General features: G+C 60.3%; 2 protein-coding genes across 2 annotated transcripts; both read left to right on the top strand.

Moving 5' to 3' along the window:
- Nucleotides 1-713: 713 nt before the first annotated feature.
- On the top strand, nt 714-4933 carry LOC123349868 (3-beta-hydroxysteroid-Delta(8),Delta(7)-isomerase-like). Its single transcript, XM_044988130.1, has 4 exons — nt 714-1102; nt 1675-1711; nt 3889-4019; nt 4273-4933. Exons 1-4 carry the CDS (start codon nt 787-789, stop codon nt 4482-4484), a joined length of 696 nt encoding a protein of 231 aa, XP_044844065.1. The 5' UTR covers nt 714-786; the 3' UTR covers nt 4485-4933.
- A 1883-nt stretch (nt 4934-6816) lies between these two features.
- On the top strand, nt 6817-18157 carry LOC123349824 (TBC1 domain family member 25-like). The gene is given in 7 exon segments (XM_044988043.1): nt 6817-7012; nt 8106-8215; nt 8885-9039; nt 9171-9295; nt 9686-9874; nt 10259-11275; nt 11278-18157. Coding segments are annotated over 7 exon segments (2046 nt in total). The 5' UTR covers nt 6817-6943; the 3' UTR covers nt 11659-18157.
- Nucleotides 18158-19025: the final 868 nt, after the last annotated feature.

Raw genomic sequence — 19025 nt, 5'->3', positions numbered from 1 at the left:
CCCCTGGGCACAGGCCCCACCCCCCTGGACACTGGACCCGCCACCTGGGCACAGACCCCGCCCCTTGGATATGGGCCCCTCCCCCCGCTAGACAAAGGCTCCTCCCCCTGCTGGACACAATCACCCCCCCCCCGGGCTCAGGCCCCTCCCCTGCACACTGGCCCCGCCCCCTGGACACTGGCTCCTCCCCCTGGACTCAGGCCCCTCCCAAACACGGCCCCTTCCCTCCTCCCTTTAAATCTCCCGCTCTGACGACACCTGTTTCCATGGCTACCCCAACCTCCCCGCCCCCTGCTGAGCCCACATCGCCTCAGCCGACTCCTGGGCCAATCCGCTGCTCGGGAGGGCCCCTCGCGGCCCCGCCCACCAGCGCCCCGGCCTCCCATTGGCCGCGAAGAAAAGGCCCGCGGACCAACGGGCGGGCGGATCGAGCGGAGGCGGCGGCCAAGGAGCGCGCTCATTGGTCGCGGGGGCGGGGCTTAGCGGTGCAGGTGGCCGGGCGGGCGGGCGCTGGCTTCAGTCCGCGGGCAGAGGGCGGTGGCGCCGGGTCTCTGGTGGGAGGCGCTGAGCGGGTGAGGGGCTGCCGGGGCGGGCATGCAGGGGGCTGCCCGCAGTGACGTGCAACCCCCCCCCCCGGGGGTCCCCGCTCCCAGCCCAGCTGGGGAGTGGATCTGCCCCCCCCCCCAATCCGGGACTGAGCCCCCCCCCCGAGGGGAAAGTCCCCGGATCCCCTTCCTGACACCATCTCTCTGTTCCTTGGCAGTGGGAGTCCCTGTCTTGCCTGCCATGGGGCTGGAGGCCGAGCCCCTTGCCGCCCCCCACCCTTACTGGCCCCGGGACCTGGAGATCGGGCGCTACGTCCCCAACGACCGCCCCACCTGGCACAGCCTGGCTTTCCTCTTCTCCGTCTCGGCGGCCCTGCTGGCGCTCACCTGGTGGGCCGCCGGCTGGCGGGGGTGGACGGGGGCGCCCATGAGGCCCGGGCGCCGCCTGGCCCTCTGTTGGTTCGCCATCTGCGGCTTCATCCATGGCGTGATCGAGGGCTGGTTTAGCCTCTACCACACGGATATACCAGGGGACCAGTCCTTCCTCTCCCAGCTGTGTAAGACCTGGGACCCAAGACTCCTGGGTTCTTTGGGTGGGGGATGGAGTCTGGTGGGTTAGACCCGGGGGGGGGGAGGAGGCTGGGAGCCAGGACTCCTGGGTTCTTTCCCTGGCTTTGGGAGGGGAGTGGGGTCTAGTGGTTAGAGCAGGGGAGACTGGGTGTCTGGACTCCTGGGTTCTAGCCCAGCTGAGGGGAGCCCTGACAGAAGCTGTTTGCCAGTGTAATGTGAGGAAAGGAATTCTGCTAGACAGGTTACCTGCCCTCTGGGGAAATCCTCTTCCCGAGAGAAGGGATGGGAGCCCGTGAAATTGGATGCCGGGAAGAACTATGGATCCTTGTAGAAACAGCTCCAGAAGTTCCACTGCTCCTAGCTGGGAACAGTGGGAGGAAACTATGGAAATTCCTACCCAAAAACTTTGTGAAAATCTACTGGGTTTTAGAATATTTCCTCCCTTGTTTCCAAACCTCCCCACGTTCCTCTGTCCGGTTCTATAAAATGATTAATTCGATTCGTTCTTTTTGACCGACGAGCAACCGTTTCATCTGAATCTCCTTGTTTTCGCCTCCAGGGAAGGAGTACGCCAAAGGAGACAGCAGATACGTCATGTGAGTGTTAGCCTTTGTGTGTCCCATTTCCCCCCTTCCCTTTTCCTGATTCCTACCCACCCACCCACCACAATCCACTGGCATCTGCCCAAAATCCACCTGGAAATTTTGGAATGGATCAGCTGCAGCCTTCAAAAAACCCATCAGGTTTTACATATGCCTGCTAGCTCGGTGCAAGCAAACAATATGTGGTTTAATATGAGTAAATGCAAATCTATCCCTCCAGGAACAAAACACACAGGCAATGTGTACAGGATGGGGGCAGGGGGGGGGACTCTGGCTTGACAAAGATTTGGAGGTCATGGGGGACAGTCGGTTGAGTGGGGGCTCCCGGTGCGACGCTGGGGCCAAAAGAGTGAAGGCCACCTTGTGATGTGTAAATGGGGATTGGGAGGTGGAACACAGAGAGGATTTTCCCCTCTGGATTTGACCCGGGTGCCACCGCTGCTGGGATCCTGCGTCCTCTTCTGGTGGCCAGAACTCTAGAAGGACATTGCTCAATCAGGGAGGCATCAGAGAAGTGCCATGAGAATGATTCAAGGATTAGAAACCCTGCCTTGGCGTGAGAGACTCCCGGAGCTCCAGCTATTGAGCTGAACAAAGAGACGGCTGAAGGGTGATTGGATCCCGGTCGTATCTACGCAGGGTACAAACATTTGATAACAGGTGCTTGATCTAGCAGAGGAAGGTCAAACCTGATCCGATGGCTTGAAGTCCACAGCAGCCATCGGCAGAGCAAAACCCTCGTTTTCCTGACTCTTTACTTTAGTCGAAGCAAGACCAATTCCGGGTGACCGCCCCTTGCCTTCATTGCGTTATTCCCAGCAAACGACAGGCTAGTTAACCATAGAATATCGGTTGTACGGGACCTCAGGAGGTATCTAGTCCAACCCCCTGCTCAAAGCAGGACCAACCCCAACTAAATCATCCCAGCCAGGGCTGTGTCAAGCCGGGCCTTAAAAACTCCTAAGGATGGAGATTCCACCACCTCCGTAGGGAACCCATCCCAGTGCTTCAGCCTCCTAGTGAAATAGTGTTTCCTAATATCCAACCTAAACCTCCCCCTCTGCAACTTGAGACCATTACTCCTTGTTCTGTCATCTGCCACCACTGAGAACAGTCTAGATCCATCCTCTTTGGAACCCCCCTTCAGGTAGTTGAAAGCAGCTATCAAATCCCCCCTCATTCTTCTCTTCTGCAGACTAAATAACCCCAGTTCCCTCAGCCTCTCCTCGTAAGTCATGTGCTCCAGCCCCCTGATCATTTTTGTTGCCCTCTGCTGGACTCTTCCAATTTGTCCACATCCTTCTTGTAATGTGGGGCCCAAAACTGGACACAGTGCTCCAGGGCTACTTGTTTTCTCCTCGGCGATTAATAACACGCAGCTCTTCGGAAGCAAGCCCTGCTTAGCCGTAAGGCAGGAGCGCTGCGGGGAAAACAGCCAAAGAAGCGACATGTAAATTGACCAGAGATCTCCCCACCTGCAACTCCAAGATGGGGCAGTGTCAGTCTAAAGATTGCCCCCCCCCAATTCCCTCCCCGATCTCAGGGGGAAGTTCTGAAGGCTGAGTCTGTGGGGCAGGGGTGGTGTTGCTGTCCCCACCCGCTCGTCCCCCGCACATCCTGGGAATTTAGCTTGCCAGGTCCCAAAAGATCAGCCGGGTTTGCTGCGTCTTGCCATGGCCTTTTCACAACCACGCCGCTCGTGGGTTCGTAAATTCCGGGGGCAGAAGGGGCCATTGTGATCAGCACGTCTGACTTCCCGGACAGCAGAGACCAGAGAACCTGCCCTGTCGTGCCAGGTGCTGCACAGACCCACCCCTGAGAGCAGGGCCCCCGTTGGGCGCTGCATAACCCCCCCCACCCCGCCAGCTCCTACATCGGGGCCTGTCACTGCACAGCCCCTCCCAGAGGGAGATCACAGCCCTTGTCATGCTGGGTGCTGCATGGAGCCCCCCCCCTCCATCGTGCCTGGCACTACACAGACCCCCTGCCCCCACTGAGACCCCAAAGAGCTTCCAGTCTAAACACACCCAGGCAGGACCTTTCTCCTCGCCGTACAGCTGGGGAAACTGAGGCCAATGGGATGCGAGCTGAGACACATGGTTGGCTGGGAGGGACGGGGGGGGGCTTAGAAGTTGGGTTAACCCTTTGGTGCCTCTCTCCTCTGTCTGCAGAGAGGACAACTTCACTGTGTGCATGGAGACCATCACTGCCTGGGCGTGGGGCCCGCTGAGCCTCTGGACCGTGCTGGCCTTTCTCCAGCGCCAGCCCCACCGCTACATCCTGCAGCTGGTGGTGTCACTGGGTAAGGGTGGCCGGATGCCTGGGTCCCCTCTCTGGCTTGGGGAGGGGGGGTCTAGTGGTTAGAACCGGAGGGGCTGGGAGGCAGGACTCCTGGGTTCTCTCCCTGGCTGTAGAATGGCATGGGGACGATGGTCAGAGGTCCCAGATCAGCTTCATCTTAACCTAGCCTGGACCCCAGATCCCCCCTGATCTTTCCATGACCCTTGGATTCCCCTCGATCTGACCCCTTGAGCTTTCTTCCCCACCCGCAACAGGCCAGCTGTACGGCGACGTCCTGTACTTCTACACTGAGTACCGGGAGGGCTTCGCCCACAGCGAGATGTGGCACCCGCTCTACTTCTGGTTCTACTTTGTCTTCATGAACGCCCTGTGGATCATCATCCCCTCCATCCTCCTCCTCGACGCCTGGCGGCACCTGAGCGCTGCCCAGAGGGCGCTGGACTCTGTCAAGGCCAAGAGACACTGATGCCTCACTCCCCCCTGCCACCCGGGATGGGGGTATCTGGCACAAAACTGCCCCGGGGGGGCTGAAGAATGAATGATGCTCAGGGATTGGCGTGCGCAGGACTCTCTCCCTGGCTCTGGGAGGGGAGTGGGGTCCAGTGGGCTAGAGCTGGGGGGCTGGGAGCCAGGACGTCTTGGCTCTTTTCCCAGCCTCTGTGAGCGACATTCAAGTTTCTCCAAGCCGCCTTTACCTGCCGGCCTGGTGGGGAGGGACGGGTGAGAGGGGGAGGAGATCGCTAGCAAGGGTGGGGGAGATGTCTGCCTCCCTATGACTTGTTATCCTAGCACCCCCTCCTCCGCCAAACCCTCCCTGGTCCCATAACCAAAGCTCTGACCCCGTCTCTGTGTGCCCCCAATAATGCCCCCCTTTGCCTCCTGACTGGCTGCAGGGTGGGGGATGCTGGGACCTTAAGTGCCTCCGGTGGACAGGGCCAATCAGCTTGTTTTAATAAACACACGTATGTACTCCTTTGCCTTCCAGCAGCTGTCCCTGTCTGCCACTGCTGCCGTCCGGGTGGCGCCGTGCTGCCAGGACAGAAGGGGTTATACAGCAGGTCATACCAGCTGATCCCGAGGGTCCCTCCTGGGCTGGGATGCTTTAGAGAGGAGATGGAGGGGCCCTGATTAAAACCATGACCAGGAACAAGGGAGAGTGACCTTCTCCGAGAGGGGTGAATTCCAAAAGGATCAATGGAAATACTTTTTCCCTTAGCAGGGGATTGCACTCTCCATCTCATTAACCTGTGTCCCATTCCCAGTCCCCTGCCCTGGGGCCGGATGGGAGCCAGCACCCCCTAGAAGGGAAAGGCCCCGTGCCCCATTCCCTGCCCCCTGGAGCCAGCTAGTCCCCTGCTTGGGACCAGATGGGAGCTGGCGCCCCCAAGAGGGGAAAGGCCCCATTTCTAATGCAGTGTTCACTGGGTTGGGCACAGTGGGATTCTGCCTGTCCTGTAGGAAAGCTCCATCCCCTCAATGGAGGAGCAGGGCCACAGAGCCCATAAAACACCTGATTTTGGGGGACAGCTGATGAAAATGCAGGGAAGGGAACAAGGGTCAGAGATGTAACACGTGGAGCAGGGTAACTACTGCTCTGGGAAGGAGCCACTGGGTGCTGTGTCATGGATTCCCCAGGACAGGTTCTATGCTCCAGCTTTTAAAGAGCCCCTTAGGGGAGCCCGATCAGTGGGCCAGCCCCCGCCCCAGGGGTCCCACTCTCTAACGACTGAGCCTCTGGCCTCCAGCTTCCTCCTGTGAGTCCACCTGAGCCAGACGCGCCCGGCGCTGGGCTCCAGGCATCGCAGCCAGGATTTGCAGTGACACCGGGCGGCCTTGCCAGACCGAGCAGGGTGGGTTAGTTCCCTGGCACGGGGAGCCGTTCGGCTGGCACCGTTATGACACAGGCCGGCCCTCCACGCGGGCAAGCCACCGTGGGCTCCATTTCTGGCCCTGCCTCTCGCTCCGTCCCAGATCTCTGCGTCTCCCCGAGCCAGGCCCCTGTGGGTCCATCGTCCAGCTCCTGCAGCCCCTGCCCGGTTCCGAGCTGCCCCCTGGCGGTGACCCTGGGTGGGGCTCCCACAGCAGCTTGTCCCCCCCCCCCCCGCGTGGAGCAACTCAAAGTGCGGAGGGAAACTGAGGCAGGGGCCTGACAGCAACGTGCTGGGGACCAGGGGCGGGCGGAAAAGGCCCCAGTGCCGCAGCGCGGCGTCTGCCCGCTGAGCCTGGGGCTCCTGCTCCGGCTGCCGGGGGGGGGAAGAAGCATCCGGGTCCCTGGAGCTGGGGGCGGATGTTGTTGTTTTCACCCGTTGGGGGGAGTCACTTCCGGTTGACCCGGATGTTGTTTTCCCTGCCTGGGCGGTTATTTCCGCTTAACCCGGATGTTGCTGTCCCTGCGTGTACATCTATTTCCGGTGGGTCCGGATGTTGTTTTCCGTGGCTGTGCGGTTATTTCCGGTTGACCCGGATGTGTTCACCGGTTGGGGGCTATTTCCGGTTGGCTGGGCCGCTGTTTCCCCAGTGAGGGGCTTGTCCGGTTATTTCCAGTTAACCCGGATGTTGTTTCCCGTGGCCGGGCGGTTATTTCCGGTTAACCCCGGATGCGAATCCCCGTCCCGCGGCGGGGAGGGGCCCGGCTGCTCCCGTCTCTCCCCCTCCCCACTTCGGATTTTTAGGAGGGCGATGACGTCAGAGCCTGAGCTGAGGCCTCCGAGCCGGAAGCGGAAGTAGCGGCGGGGTCACGTGAGGCTTCCCCCCCCTCCCTCCCTCCATCCCCACCTGACGTCAGCCGCCCGCCCGGCGCGAGCCGGCTTCTACCCGCCGCGGCGCGAGGCCTCCCCCCAGGGGCGGGGCCGTAACGGTCCCGTCCGGCGCGAGGCTCCTCCCCCCCTCCGCCCCCGCCCCCCCGCGGAGCCGGCCGGGGCCGGGATGGCGGCGGCGGGGGGCGAGGCCCGGGAGGAGGAGGAGGAGCGGGAGGTGGTGCGGGTCCGGGTCAAGGTGAGAGGTCAGGGGGTCACGGCGGGGTCAGGGGTCACATGGGGCGGGGGGAGGGGCGCAGAGTGTGGGACCCCCCCTACAGGGCGGGGGGGGGGTCAGGGGGAGCCCAGGGCGGGCGGCTGGCGAGAGAAAAGGGGGGTCGGGATCGGGGCGTGAGGAGGGAGTCTCCCCCTCCCCCACCCAGCCCCCCCGACACCCCTCCCCTCCCAGAGCTGGGGAGAGAACCCAGGAGTCCTGGCTCCCAGCCCCCCCTGCTCTAACCACCAGCCCCCACTCCCCTCCCAGAGCCAGGGAGAGAACCCAGGAGTCCTGGCTCCCAGCCCCCCCCTGCTGTAACCACCAGCCCCCACTCCCCTCCCAGAGCTGGGGAGAGAACCCAGGAGTCCTGGCTCCCAGCCCCCCCGCTCTAACCACCAGACCCCACTCCCCTCCCAGAGCTGGGGAGAGAACCCAGGAGTCCTGGCTCCCAACCCCCCTGCTCTAACCCCCAGCCCCCACTCCCCCTCCCAGAGCCGGGGAGAGAACCCAGGAATCCTGCCCCCCCTCCCTCTAACCCCCAGCCCCCAATCCCTTCCCAGAGCCAGGAGAGAACCCAGGAGTCCTGCTTGTCCGTGTGCCCTCTACGCCCCACCCTTACTGCCCCCGACAAACCCTCTTTGCCTTCACTGACCGTGTCAGAGGCAGAACAGAGCGGGGGACGCGACCCAGTGTCCCTTTCCCCTCCTGCGTTAGCGGACGCCTGCGTCTCGTCCCCCGGCCTCCCCCCCGGGTGGCTGCATGGAGGCCAGGAGACCTGGGGCGAGGCACCTGCTAAGGAGGGGCAAGAAACACACAGGAAGTCAGACCTCCCACGGCCAGCGAGGAGAGAGGATTTCGGTGTGAAAGAGCGCCGGGAAACTGCCCTGCCCCTGTGTCCGCGGAGATCTCCGTCCGAAACCCGGGAGGATCTGTGCAGCGCAGGGGGGGTGGGGAATGAGCCAGGGCCTTTCCCCTCTAGGGGGCGCCAGCTCCCCCTTGGGCGCCAGGGGGGTGGGGAATGGGGCACGGGGCCTGTCCCCACTTGTGGGCGCTCACTCCAGTCCTGTCTCCCCAGAAGCGCGAGGGGTTCCTGCAGCCCGAGTTCCGCACCTTTGCCGTCGATCCCCAGATCACCTCGCTGGATGTCCTCCAGCACATCCTCATCCGCGCCTTCGACCTCAACGGGTGAGTCCCGCCCCAGCCGCCAGGGACCTGTGCCCAGCATTGGAGGGTTAGACTGGGGGGGAGATGGGAGCCAGGACTTCTGGGTTCTCTCCCCGGCTCTGGGAAGGGAGTGGGGTCTAGTGGTTAGAGTGGGGGGGGGGGGTGGGGAGGCTGGGAGCCAGGACTCCTGGGTTCTCTCCCCAGTGCTGCTATTTCTGGGGTTGCCTGGGAGTTAGATCCTGACTGAGGACGGAGCTAGTGAAGAATTTGAGGCTGTGCGGAGCCAGGGGGCAAAGAGGAGACTTGGGGGACAGATGAGCTCATTCGGTCTGAAGAACCAATGGGGGACCCTGCGAAAGGAGGGAAGGCAGAGGGGCCGGAACGGCTGGTGAAGGACCCCTAGAGAGTAGTGGGGGGGTTCTGTATGGTTGAGGATGCCTCCCGTTGGGGTCCTTCATCATGGCTGACAGCAAACCCTAACGAGGCAGGGGAGGTTCTGTGTAGCCGACGGAGGACCTCAAAGGGGTGTGTGTCCTCACAGCCAATGGGAGACCCCAGGGGAGCAGTGGGAGGTTCCGTGTGGGGTTCTGTACCGATGGGGGAGCCCGAGAGGTGCCGGGAGGGGAGACGCTGTGCCTGGGGTGATGTTGTCCTGCGTGCGTTGGAGCCAATCACCTCCACCTCACCCAGGAAGAAGAACTTTGGGATCAGCTACCTGGGCCAGGAGAAGCAGGGCCAGGAGACGTACCTGTCACTGCTGTCGGACTGGGACCTGACCACGGCCTTCGCCAGCGCCTCCAAGCCCTACCTGCAGCTCCTCGTAGACATCAAGCCTTCGGAAGACAGTGAGTCACTGTGGCAGGGCTAGGGACCCAGGAGTCCTGGCTGCCACCCCCGCGGACTCTAACCGCCAGACCCCACTGCCCTTCCAGAGCCGGGAACAGACCTTGCTAACTGTCATGTGCTGCTCTCTCAGGCCCCCTGCTGGAGGACTGGGACATCATCAGCCCCAAAGATGTCATCAGCACTGATCTGCTCCTGGTGGAGAAGCGGTCCCTGGCGGCGGCCGCCCTGCCTTTCACCCAGACCATCATCTCCCAGGTGGGTCGAGAGGGGACGGGGAGGAGGGTGGTTCAGGTAGGAAGCACCCTAAGCTACGTGGGTGGAACAGAGTTCAGAAGAGAACCCAGGAGTCCTGGTTCTCTCCCCCCAACCCCCCGTTTTAACACACTAGACCCCACTCCCCTCCCAGAGCCGGAGGTAGAACCCAGGAGTCCTGACTCCCGCTCTCCTGCCTGCTCTTCCTGGTAGCTGGTCCCAGCTCTGTTGTCCCAATGCTAGGATCATCATGGGCCAATGAAGTCTCCTACTGCACTGACCTCCCCGGGCTGCTCCCGTGCCTCAGTTTCCCCCATACAGTGGGGAGGATCCGGCGTCTGACATGCCTTGCTCTGAGCAGGACTCGCTCAGTGACCCCGTCTCTCTGCCTAGGTGGGCCGGACGCTGTCGAAGGTCCAGCAGGCTCTGAGCTGGTCCTATGGGGAGGACGTGAAGCCGTTCAAACCGCCGCTGAGCGACTCCGAGTTCCACACCTACCTGAACCACGAGGGGCAGCTGAACCGGCCCGAGGAGCTGCGGCTGCGCATCTACCATGGCGGCGTGGAGCCCTCGCTGCGCAAAGTGAGTCTCTGGGGAGTGGGGCTGGGAGCCCGGACTCCTGGGTTCTCTCCCCGGCTCTGGGAGAGGAGTGGGGTCTGCTGGTTAAAGCAGGGATGCTGGAGCCAGGACTCCTGGGTTCTCTCCCCAGCTCTGGGAAATGGGATATGGGGGATAGTGGAGATGGGATGTCAGGGGGTGCTTAGCCATGGAGGAGAGATGTCGGGGTGCGTGGCACAAAGGGGCATAGCGTGCCCGGCTATGTGGGACGATGCCTGGCGCTGAGACCCCTCTCTGCCCCCCAAGTCGCGGTGGGATGCTGGGAGAGGCAGGGCGGGTCAGAGGTGGTGGGACGCTGAGAGGTGGCGGGAAGATGCCGGGCGTTGAAGCTCCTCTCTCTGCCCCCAGGTGGTGTGGCGCTACCTGCTGAACGTCTACCCGGACGGGCTGACGGGCCAGGAGCGCATGAACTACATGAAGCGCAAGACGCGGGAGTACGACCAGCTGAAGGGCCAGTGGGCGGAGCGGGCCAGCCCCGAAGACCTGGACTTCATCCGCAGCAACGTCCTCAAGGACGTTCTCCGCACGGACCGCACCCACCCCTACTACGCCGGCTCGGAGGACAACCCGCATCTGACTGCCCTTCACGACCTGCTGACCACCTACGCCGTCACCCACCCGCAGATCTCCTACTGCCAGGGCATGAGTGACATCGCCTCGCCCATCCTGGCCGTCATGGACAACGAGGCCCACGCCTTCATCTGCTTCTGCGGCATCATGAAGCGCCTGGAAGGCAACTTCCAGATGGACGGCGAGGTGATGTCCCTCAAGTTCTCCCACCTCAAGCTGCTCCTCCAGTACTCGGATCCTGAGTTCTACGCCTACCTCCTCTCCCGGGGTGCTGACGACTTCTTCTTCTGCTACCGCTGGCTGCTGCTGGAGCTGAAACGGGAGTTTGCCTTTGAGGACGCCTTGCGGATGCTGGAGATAACCTGGAGCTCCTTGCCACCGGATCCTCCGGAGAAGGAGGTGGAGCTGGTGGGGCCGCCGGCCAGGCTCAGTGAGAGCGGCCAGCCTGTCCGCCAACGCCACATGCTGCGGCCCACCTGTAGCTTCGAAGCGACTGGGGACCGGCCTTGCTTGGAGGACCCCGGAGACCATCCTTGTCTGGAGCAGAAGACCTTATTGAAGCAATCCAGCTTTGGAGAATTCAAGTACTACAGCGCTCGTGAGGACAGCTCCGAGGAAGAGCCTTCGCTGAGATCCCAGCGCTCTATGGAGGAAGAGGAGGACTTCTGCAGCGAGCAGGACCCCTTGCTCCAGCTCCCGGCCATGACCAAGTCTTTCTCCGCCCCGTCCCTCCGGCTCCTGACCCCGCCCACGCCCTCCCGAGACTCCACCTCCTCCCCCTCCCCTCCCCCCTCCCTGGCAGCGAGAAGAGCGAGAGCCTGCCGGAGGAGAAGGGAGATTTGGCAGGTGACACGCCATCCTCCTCACCCAGCAGCCCCCTCCCCGCCGCCCCGTCCCCAGCCACGGTGAGCTTGCCTCCGCCGCAGGAGTTCGGCAAAGGCAACCCCTTCATGCTCTTCCTGTGCCTGGCCATCCTGCTGGAGCACCGGGACCACATCATGAAGAACAACATGGACTACAACGAGCTGGCCATGCACTTCGACCGCCTGGTGCGCCGGCACAATCTGGCCAAGGTGCTGCACCGGGCCAAAGCCCTCTTCGCCGACTACCTGCAGTCCGAGGTCTGGGACTCAGAGGAGGGGGACGAGGCGGCCGCAGAGTCCCCAGCCGTCTCGTGACATCTCCCCCTCCCCCCAAAACTCTCCCACCACTCCCCATTCCGGTGGCCTCCTTGAGACTCATCACAGGTCAGCCAGGAGGGACTCCTTGCTCTGGATCCTCTCTGTTCCCCCTGGATCTAATGGTCTCCTTGGAAGATCCTTCATGGACCAACCAGGATCTCTCCCCCCTGTGAGACCCCCTCCCTCCATCCCCCTGCAGATCTAATGATCTCCCTGGAACATTCTTCATGAACCAACCAGGATCTGCCCTTTCCATTGGCATCCTCTCTAGTTTCAACTATCTCCTTGGAAGATCCATCAGAGACCAACTAGAATATCTCCCTTCCTGTTAGATCCCCTTCAAACACCCCCGGATTTAATGTTCTCCTTGGAAGATCCTTCATGGACCTACCAGGATCTGGCCTTCCCAGTGGGTTCCCCTCTAACCATCCCCTTCTGACTCCAGTGATCCTTTTGGCAGATCCATCCCCTTGGAAGATCCTTCAGAGACCCAGCCAGGATCGGCCACTCGGACTCCGGTGCCTTTTTCTTTTATGTGCATTAGCAGATCCGGTTTTTGGTTTCTCTCCCCGCTGCGGCTGCAGCCTCTGACAGCGTCGCTGCCCAAAGCTGGGGAGGGCTCCCAGCTCCCCGCCCCAGAGATTCAGATGCTACGTTGAGTGTTAAGACTTGACGGCTGGGATGTACGTGCGCTTTTCCGTTCCGCTTTTCACTGACCCATAACTTGGCTGGTTCCCTTTTAAACCAAGTTGCCCAGTCGTGGTATATTTCCTCCTCCCATGAAGAGATCGAGTGGAATTTATTCCGCGCTTTGGAGGAAGACCAGACATCAGCTCCCATGATGCAAAAGGGCAGGAATCCGGGATGCTGGGGGATCAAACAACGTGTGATCTCTGCTGGCTTGACACTTCCGTTCGGTAGCCGTTTCCCTGGGCAAACGGACCCCAGTGGCTCCTTGGATTTGCTGGGATGTAAAACTAACCAGAGCTCTTCGATCAGCCGAGTCTTTCTGTTCCTGTTTTAACGAGAGATCAGCTGTTGATAGAGGCAAGACCTGCTTGCATGTGGATTGACTTCTGGGGCAGGAGCCGTAGCGGTGGGGAGAGGGGCAGGCTGGAGGTATCGCAAACAAAACCATTTCCGTCGATCGCGCCTCTTCGCGCTGCGTTAGCGTCCCTGTGGCGGGTTGGCTCTGGCGTGCGATCTGCTGACGGCCTGTCCAGAAGCGGGTTCTGATCTCGGCCGGGCCAGCATCAGTCTGGAGCGTCTCTGGACGCTGCCGAGATCGGAGCCTCGCTCGTTTCTATGACATGGGCTCGGAAGCGGAGCCTGGCCTACATCAGCCGCGCCGATCTGGGAATTTCTGCCGACGAAGACGTCTTCTGAACATCCTCTTTCCCCTTCGCGTCCGCCCGGAGTTGAACGGGGCTTGCTCAGCTGGGATCTGGCCCCGATGCCTTTTTGTTTCAGTAGCATCCATCTGCGTTGGCCTTGTCTTAGCTCAGAGACCCACCCCCTGCATCAGTGCATGTGTTGGATGGCCTGGCTCAAGACAGCGACGGATATTCCCCCCCTCCGGATATCTGCCCCTCCTATCGTCCCAGAGCTGGGCTCTTTGTATGACGTCTGAGATGAATCCCTTCATGCAGCCACGTGGGGTTTAGAGTCTCTAAGGCAGACGAAGCAGAGAGCTGGCTGTGCCATAGCAGAGAAGGGGATTTTCTCTAGGTCCTATTGGAAAAACAAACAACAACAAGGGGAAACGTGCCTGCTCCAGTTCCTGTAGGGGAGCAGCCTGGCCACTAGAGGGCACTGATAACTCGCACTGAGCTTTGCAGATCTGAGTTCTCTACCCCAGGGCGGCTCTGGGTTGTGAGATCCCCCAGGATCTAGGTAGGGATGGGGAGAGAAACCGGCCGTCCCCTTGGTGTCGGTTCAGGGGGGATCTTTCTGGTGATCTGGGGGATCGCCAGAGAGTTGGTACGTAGCCCTGTTACCGGAGGGACCGGCAGGCAGAGCCCGGATTGGCAGGCGTCTCTGGGGGGGTGTATCTGGCCTGTGGGAGGTCCCGAGAGATTGGCCTGCCCAGAGCCTGCACCGGTGCAGCCCCTGTCCCCCACCCAGAGCTCCTACGCACCTCCCCCCCCCCCGCCTCCTCAAACTGGCCGTGCCTGGGGAGAGAAATTGATTATGACTCGTGTTGTAACTGACCATCAGTGGCAGCAGTTGATGCTTCTCTGGGCTGATGGACTAGGCTGATGCGCAGGGGGCTGTTGGCCATGGGGCGGAGGCAGAGGGGACTGGCCCCTCCCACCAGATTAACTTCCCCCTTAATTACAACCCACAGCTAGTCAACTGTAGCAGCCCCGCCCTGGTCAGTTTCACACCCCTTGGCTGGCCCAGCTGTAACTGACTAGCCGCAGGAGCCGTCTTGCGACCCGACTGGCCCCCGAGCCCGATCGAGACGTCAGTGGCCCCTGCTAAAGGCCACTCAGTTCTCGGCCGCTTGTCTCCTTGCGAGCAGGGTTGGCTGGCTTGACTCCCCGGCGCTCTCCGTTCATTGCGCTCGAGGGGGGTTTTCACATTTGACCCGCGTCGGCATCTTCTCGCCTTTGGCTGCCTCCGAAAAGCAGCGGCTTGAAAACACCACGTTCTGCCTTGCTGCGCGGCCCCTTCCCTCGTCCCGGCAGGGAGTCGGACGCAGTCACAGGGAAGGGAGCCACTTGGGCTGTACCCTGGATCGCGCATGGGCCGAACCTTAAACTCGGGTTCCAGATCTTCCCAGCGGGAGCGAGGGGCAGGGGTGGGCAGTTATAGGCAGCAGTGAGGCTCTGTGGGAACAGGGGTGCCCAGGGGGTCGCCCCTCAGATCCAGGGGCGTTTGCCTCCCCATCTGTTGTTGGCTCCAGCATCTTGCCGACGCCGGGAAGGCGCCTGACTCCGGTGTCCAGCAGAATGGACGCAGCACATGCTCCCCCTACAGCCCATTGCGGGAGAGTGTGATGGGCTGACCCCAGCGGGTGGCGTGCTCCTTGATAGCCCATGGGGGGCGGCAGCGATCACTCTCCTCCGCCCTTCCCGTGCCCCCCGGGCAGCCCCACAATAGCTTAGCCCCGAACAAACACGCACCAAGCCCTGCCCTGCTGCTCTGGGGCTAGATCAAACCTGCCCCAGCGGGGTGCTTCCTCCGGAGCTCCCAGCGTGAGGAAACAAGGAAGCCGCCGGTGTGTCTCTGACAACTCTGTGCCGCTTCCTTTGAACGCGCAGGGGGCTCTTGGATTTCACCGCCGGAGGAGGGTCAGACTCGACTCTTGTGGACACTCGTGTCCTTAAAACACCTCCATCCTCATTGCCAAGGTTAGGATCTTCTGATCCCAGCCAAGAAACGGGGAGTCTCTTTTCCAAAGCTGGCCAGAAACCAGGCCCTTGAACAAACCCTCGGCATCTGTTCCCGAGCAAGACTTGGCAGGATCGCTCGTCCCCTTCCATTTTGTCTTTCCCCACCCTCTCCTTGCTCTGGATTTAAATGAGGCAGACGCCCCTGACTTGCCCACGAACCTGCTCGTGGTACCACCCAATCTGGAGAGGTGCAGGGAGGAAAAATGTTTTCCTCTGTCAGTTAGAAAGTGCTCAAAGACCAGCTCCCCAAGTGGGGAAGTCAACAGCCTGACGCTGATTTCCACCAGCTGAGCATCCGGGGCCTATTCTTGTGTCTAGTCCATTGCATTTTCGCATCTAATCAGTTTCAGCCTCAGACCGAAATACAGTTCGGCCGGGCAAGACGTTCCAGCCCGTCCCTCAGGGCTCAGGTCGCTCTAGGCTGGGCGTTCAGGTCAGCACGAGAGGCTAGTTTTGGGGTGTGGTGGGTTTTTTTGTAAACAGAGGGAAATTGGGGGTGTGAAACTGCAAAGAATTGTCATTGCGACTGACGCTGAGGTCTAGAAAAGAGGAAACTGCTTTGGCATTGAATGGAAACTGACCCGATTCTGATTTGCCTCTAATCAAAGGGGATTAATCTCAGCTCCGCCCAGAGGGGGTGCTTGCTCTTGGAGGAAGATTTGTGCCCAAGAGGTGAGGAGGGGCAGGTTGCTACCGTCTCAGGCCCAGGCCCTGGAAGGTATTCAGGTGCTTAGCTCAGAGCCAGCGTCTCTAAAGGTCTCCAAGTCTAAATATGAGCTAGATTTTCCCCAGAGCTCAACACCCGACGTGCTCAGCTCTCGGGAGAAATTGCAGCTCTTTAAAGTTTGCCTTTGATGCATCCAAAAAAAAAAAGTCTTTAAAGCTCCGATTTGCTCCATGGAGGTTGGTTGTCTTTGAGTCTCTGCCAACGGACGAGGCTCCAGGGGCAGGCGTGGTGCTCCGTTCCGTTCCATGCCACTCGCAATCGTCCATTCTCTGCTTCCCTGGATTTAAATGACACACAGGACTGGCGGGTGGGAATTTTCGAATCCGGCTCCAGCCGCGCTTTGCCTGAAAGCTGGTTCTTTTAGATCCCCGGGGCTGCTTTTCAATCCAGATCAACTGGGCTCGGGTGAAAGCTACGAAGCCGTTGCTGGCACAGTCAGCTGGGAGGCTGCCAACGCTGTGGGTGTCTTGGGAGCGACCGGGGACGGTTTTCCAAGTGACTGAAAGACACCCTGACACCCACTCCTGTCTCCCCCAAATCCACTGGGTTCTAACTGGTGATGACTTTATATTCTCTGGCACCTGGGACAGGTTTATCCTGAGACGTTTCCCAAACCCAGGCTAATGGTTTGTGGGTCTCCAGATGCCAATTTTTCCCCCAGATCTTGTTCCATCTCACACACTGGATTCCTCTTTCCTAAGAGCTTGGTACGTCTCCATTGGAAACTTTGCCAAATTCATCTCAGAGAGAAGTGGAGGTTGGGTTGGGGTGGAAAACACCCCGTGTTTAGTAGGAAACGCAGCTTTGCTCCACCAAAGGCAATAGAATGAGGACAGTTTGTGCTCTGACTGTTGGCTCAGAGACGGCCAGAGCGGGAATCAGGCCCGATCTGGTTTTCTGCTCCCCTCGTTAAGGTTGCTGACGCTTGAGATCATTAAACCTGAAGGAATTTTGAATTGATCCGGTTTCCAGGAAGTGCTATTTCTCTTTGGGGCCACGGCTCCTGGGTAATTTCACTCCTTTGCCTAGTCAGTTTCACCTGCTGAGCTGGCAAACTCCTGGGCAAAAATCCCAATTTTAAAAATCAAACCGTTGATTTTTTTTTTTCTTTAAAAATCCTTGGGGATCTCAATATTTAAAATCTGAGACAGATCCTAGTACCCTGGGTGCTGGGAAATCAGATCTCTGGGTATTTTGCCATGGGGGCTAAATTAGCAGTTGGAAATCTCAGCTGTCATTGACTGCAGGAGAATGTGAGCCCCCCATCCCCTCAGAGCCCCCCCTCCCCTTAACGATCTGACTGATTTTTGAACTGGATCAACCCCAAATTCTTTAGTGATGTTTCCAAAAATTCTAGCGGCGTTTGCTACTTGATGGCCCCGCTGTGCTGGGATAGTGTTGTTATTGTAGGGCCTACTGTGTCTTCCGCTTCCTGGCTTTGTGCTGGGGGCCCCGTCCAAACTCGTGCTCTGCTGCTGAAACCCAGGCGCCCATTTGATCTCTTTGTAGATGAGCCGCAGAAGCCAGCGGTGCTGAGTTGTGAATGTTTTGGTTGGTGTTCAGCCTTTCCTTATTTCGTGCCACTCTATTTATTTTGCCAACCTTCTGGGCTGTGAAGTTTATTTACCCGGCCGGGCTGTTTAAACAGGACAAAGGTTCTGAAACAAAGGTGGGATTCTCACGGGGTGGTGCTGAAATCAGGCAGCTGGAGTCTTCTCACAGGCTTTGCCCGGTGCGCTCTCGAGATCCGGGACCCCTTTGAAAAAGAAACGCGGCCCTCGCACCAGGAATTGACCGAGCAACTTCTCCTGGCTACGGACTCTCTAAAAACTGCAGTGGATTCTGGGAGGGAGGCTGGGGGAGCAGCCAGTTAACACTGCCTTGGGGGGCTCGAGGCGTCACTTTCAAGGGGGATTGGGTGCTTCCCCCCACCCCACCCCCCAGCCAACGGTGGCGATTCTGGATTCCTCTGGGGGAAAGACCGAGGAGTTGGATTCTGCTCCCGTTAACGGCCAAGCGCCTGGAGCTCTTCCCCCTCCAGGCTGCCAGCGATTCGATCTCTTTCTGCCTCCCAAGCAGCTGAGTTCTCTAACCGACCCAAGGAACCAAATCTAGCTAAAGCCGCGGCGGAGGGCGGCCGGCCGGGGCGTTGGGCGGGTGCCAAGGGGACCTGGCCTGGATCAGGCTGGGTTTATGGCCTCTGGGTCAGCACAGCTGTTCTATCCCCTGTATATATCCTCTGTACAGTCGGAGACCCCACATGTTCCTAAACCCCCGCGCCCAAAGCTGGGCTTGGCGAAGGGGGTCCCGCTCGGGCCTTGGAGTGAATGTGCTACAGGAATGAAAGTGGAAATAAAAGGAGGAAAAAGTGGCTGGTTGTGGCCGGGTTTGTTCATGGGCAGGGAAAAGAGAGAGGAGGGAGGCCCCAGGAAGGGCCCAGGAGTCCTGGCTTCCAGCCCTCTGCTCCCCGAGCTGGGGAGAGAACCCAGGAGTCCTGGCTCTCACCTCTAGCCCCCACGCCAGGAGCCTGGGAGAGAACCCTGGAGCCCGGAGCATCATGTTACTCCAGTTAGAGCCAGAAGCCTTCGCTCCAGTCTGGCACCATCCCTGTGAACTGTCGAGGGGAGGGGGGGCTAGTGGTTAGAGCAGGGGGCTGGGTGCCAGGACTCCTGAGTTCTCTCCCTGGTGCCAGGATGGGAGGGGGGGGGGGCTAGTGGGTTTGAGCAGGGGGCTGGGTTGTCTATATCACCACTGCCTTGCAATGGATGCACTCAGGACTGTGGCCGTGTGTGTCATGTTCCCTGTACTGCAGTGACCTGATGGGTGATCCCCCCCCCCCTCCCCATTCTCTCTCGCTTTGAGGCAGGCTGGCACATCTCCTTCCTAGAGACGCAACCTGGCCCCTGTCTGGGGGAGAATGTGCTTCTATCTGCCTAACACCCCCTCCCCTGGGGCCATTTTTCAGATCCACCCACAGCCGCATCCAGTGTCTCCATGTAGCCTGGGGCCCCAGAGCAGCTTAATAAGGGAGTTTATCTGCTTGGGCTCAGACCAGGGGCTCCCAGGGATCCCTCCCGGCCGGCTCCGGCTCTCTCCATTTCTAACCGGGCCGGGGCTGAGGGTTGGCGCCTCCCCTGGGGTGGCGGCTGGGTGGCCGTGTGGCTCCGTGAGATCGGGATGGGTTTTAAGCCCCGGGGAATCAATTGCCACAGCTGGATTTTTAAACAAAAGATGAAAAC

This window comes from Mauremys mutica, chromosome 15 (genome assembly GCF_020497125.1).
Source record: "Mauremys mutica isolate MM-2020 ecotype Southern chromosome 15, ASM2049712v1, whole genome shotgun sequence".
NCBI lineage: Eukaryota > Metazoa > Chordata > Testudines > Geoemydidae > Mauremys > Mauremys mutica.
This window is presented reverse-complemented; position numbering and strand designations above follow the sequence as displayed.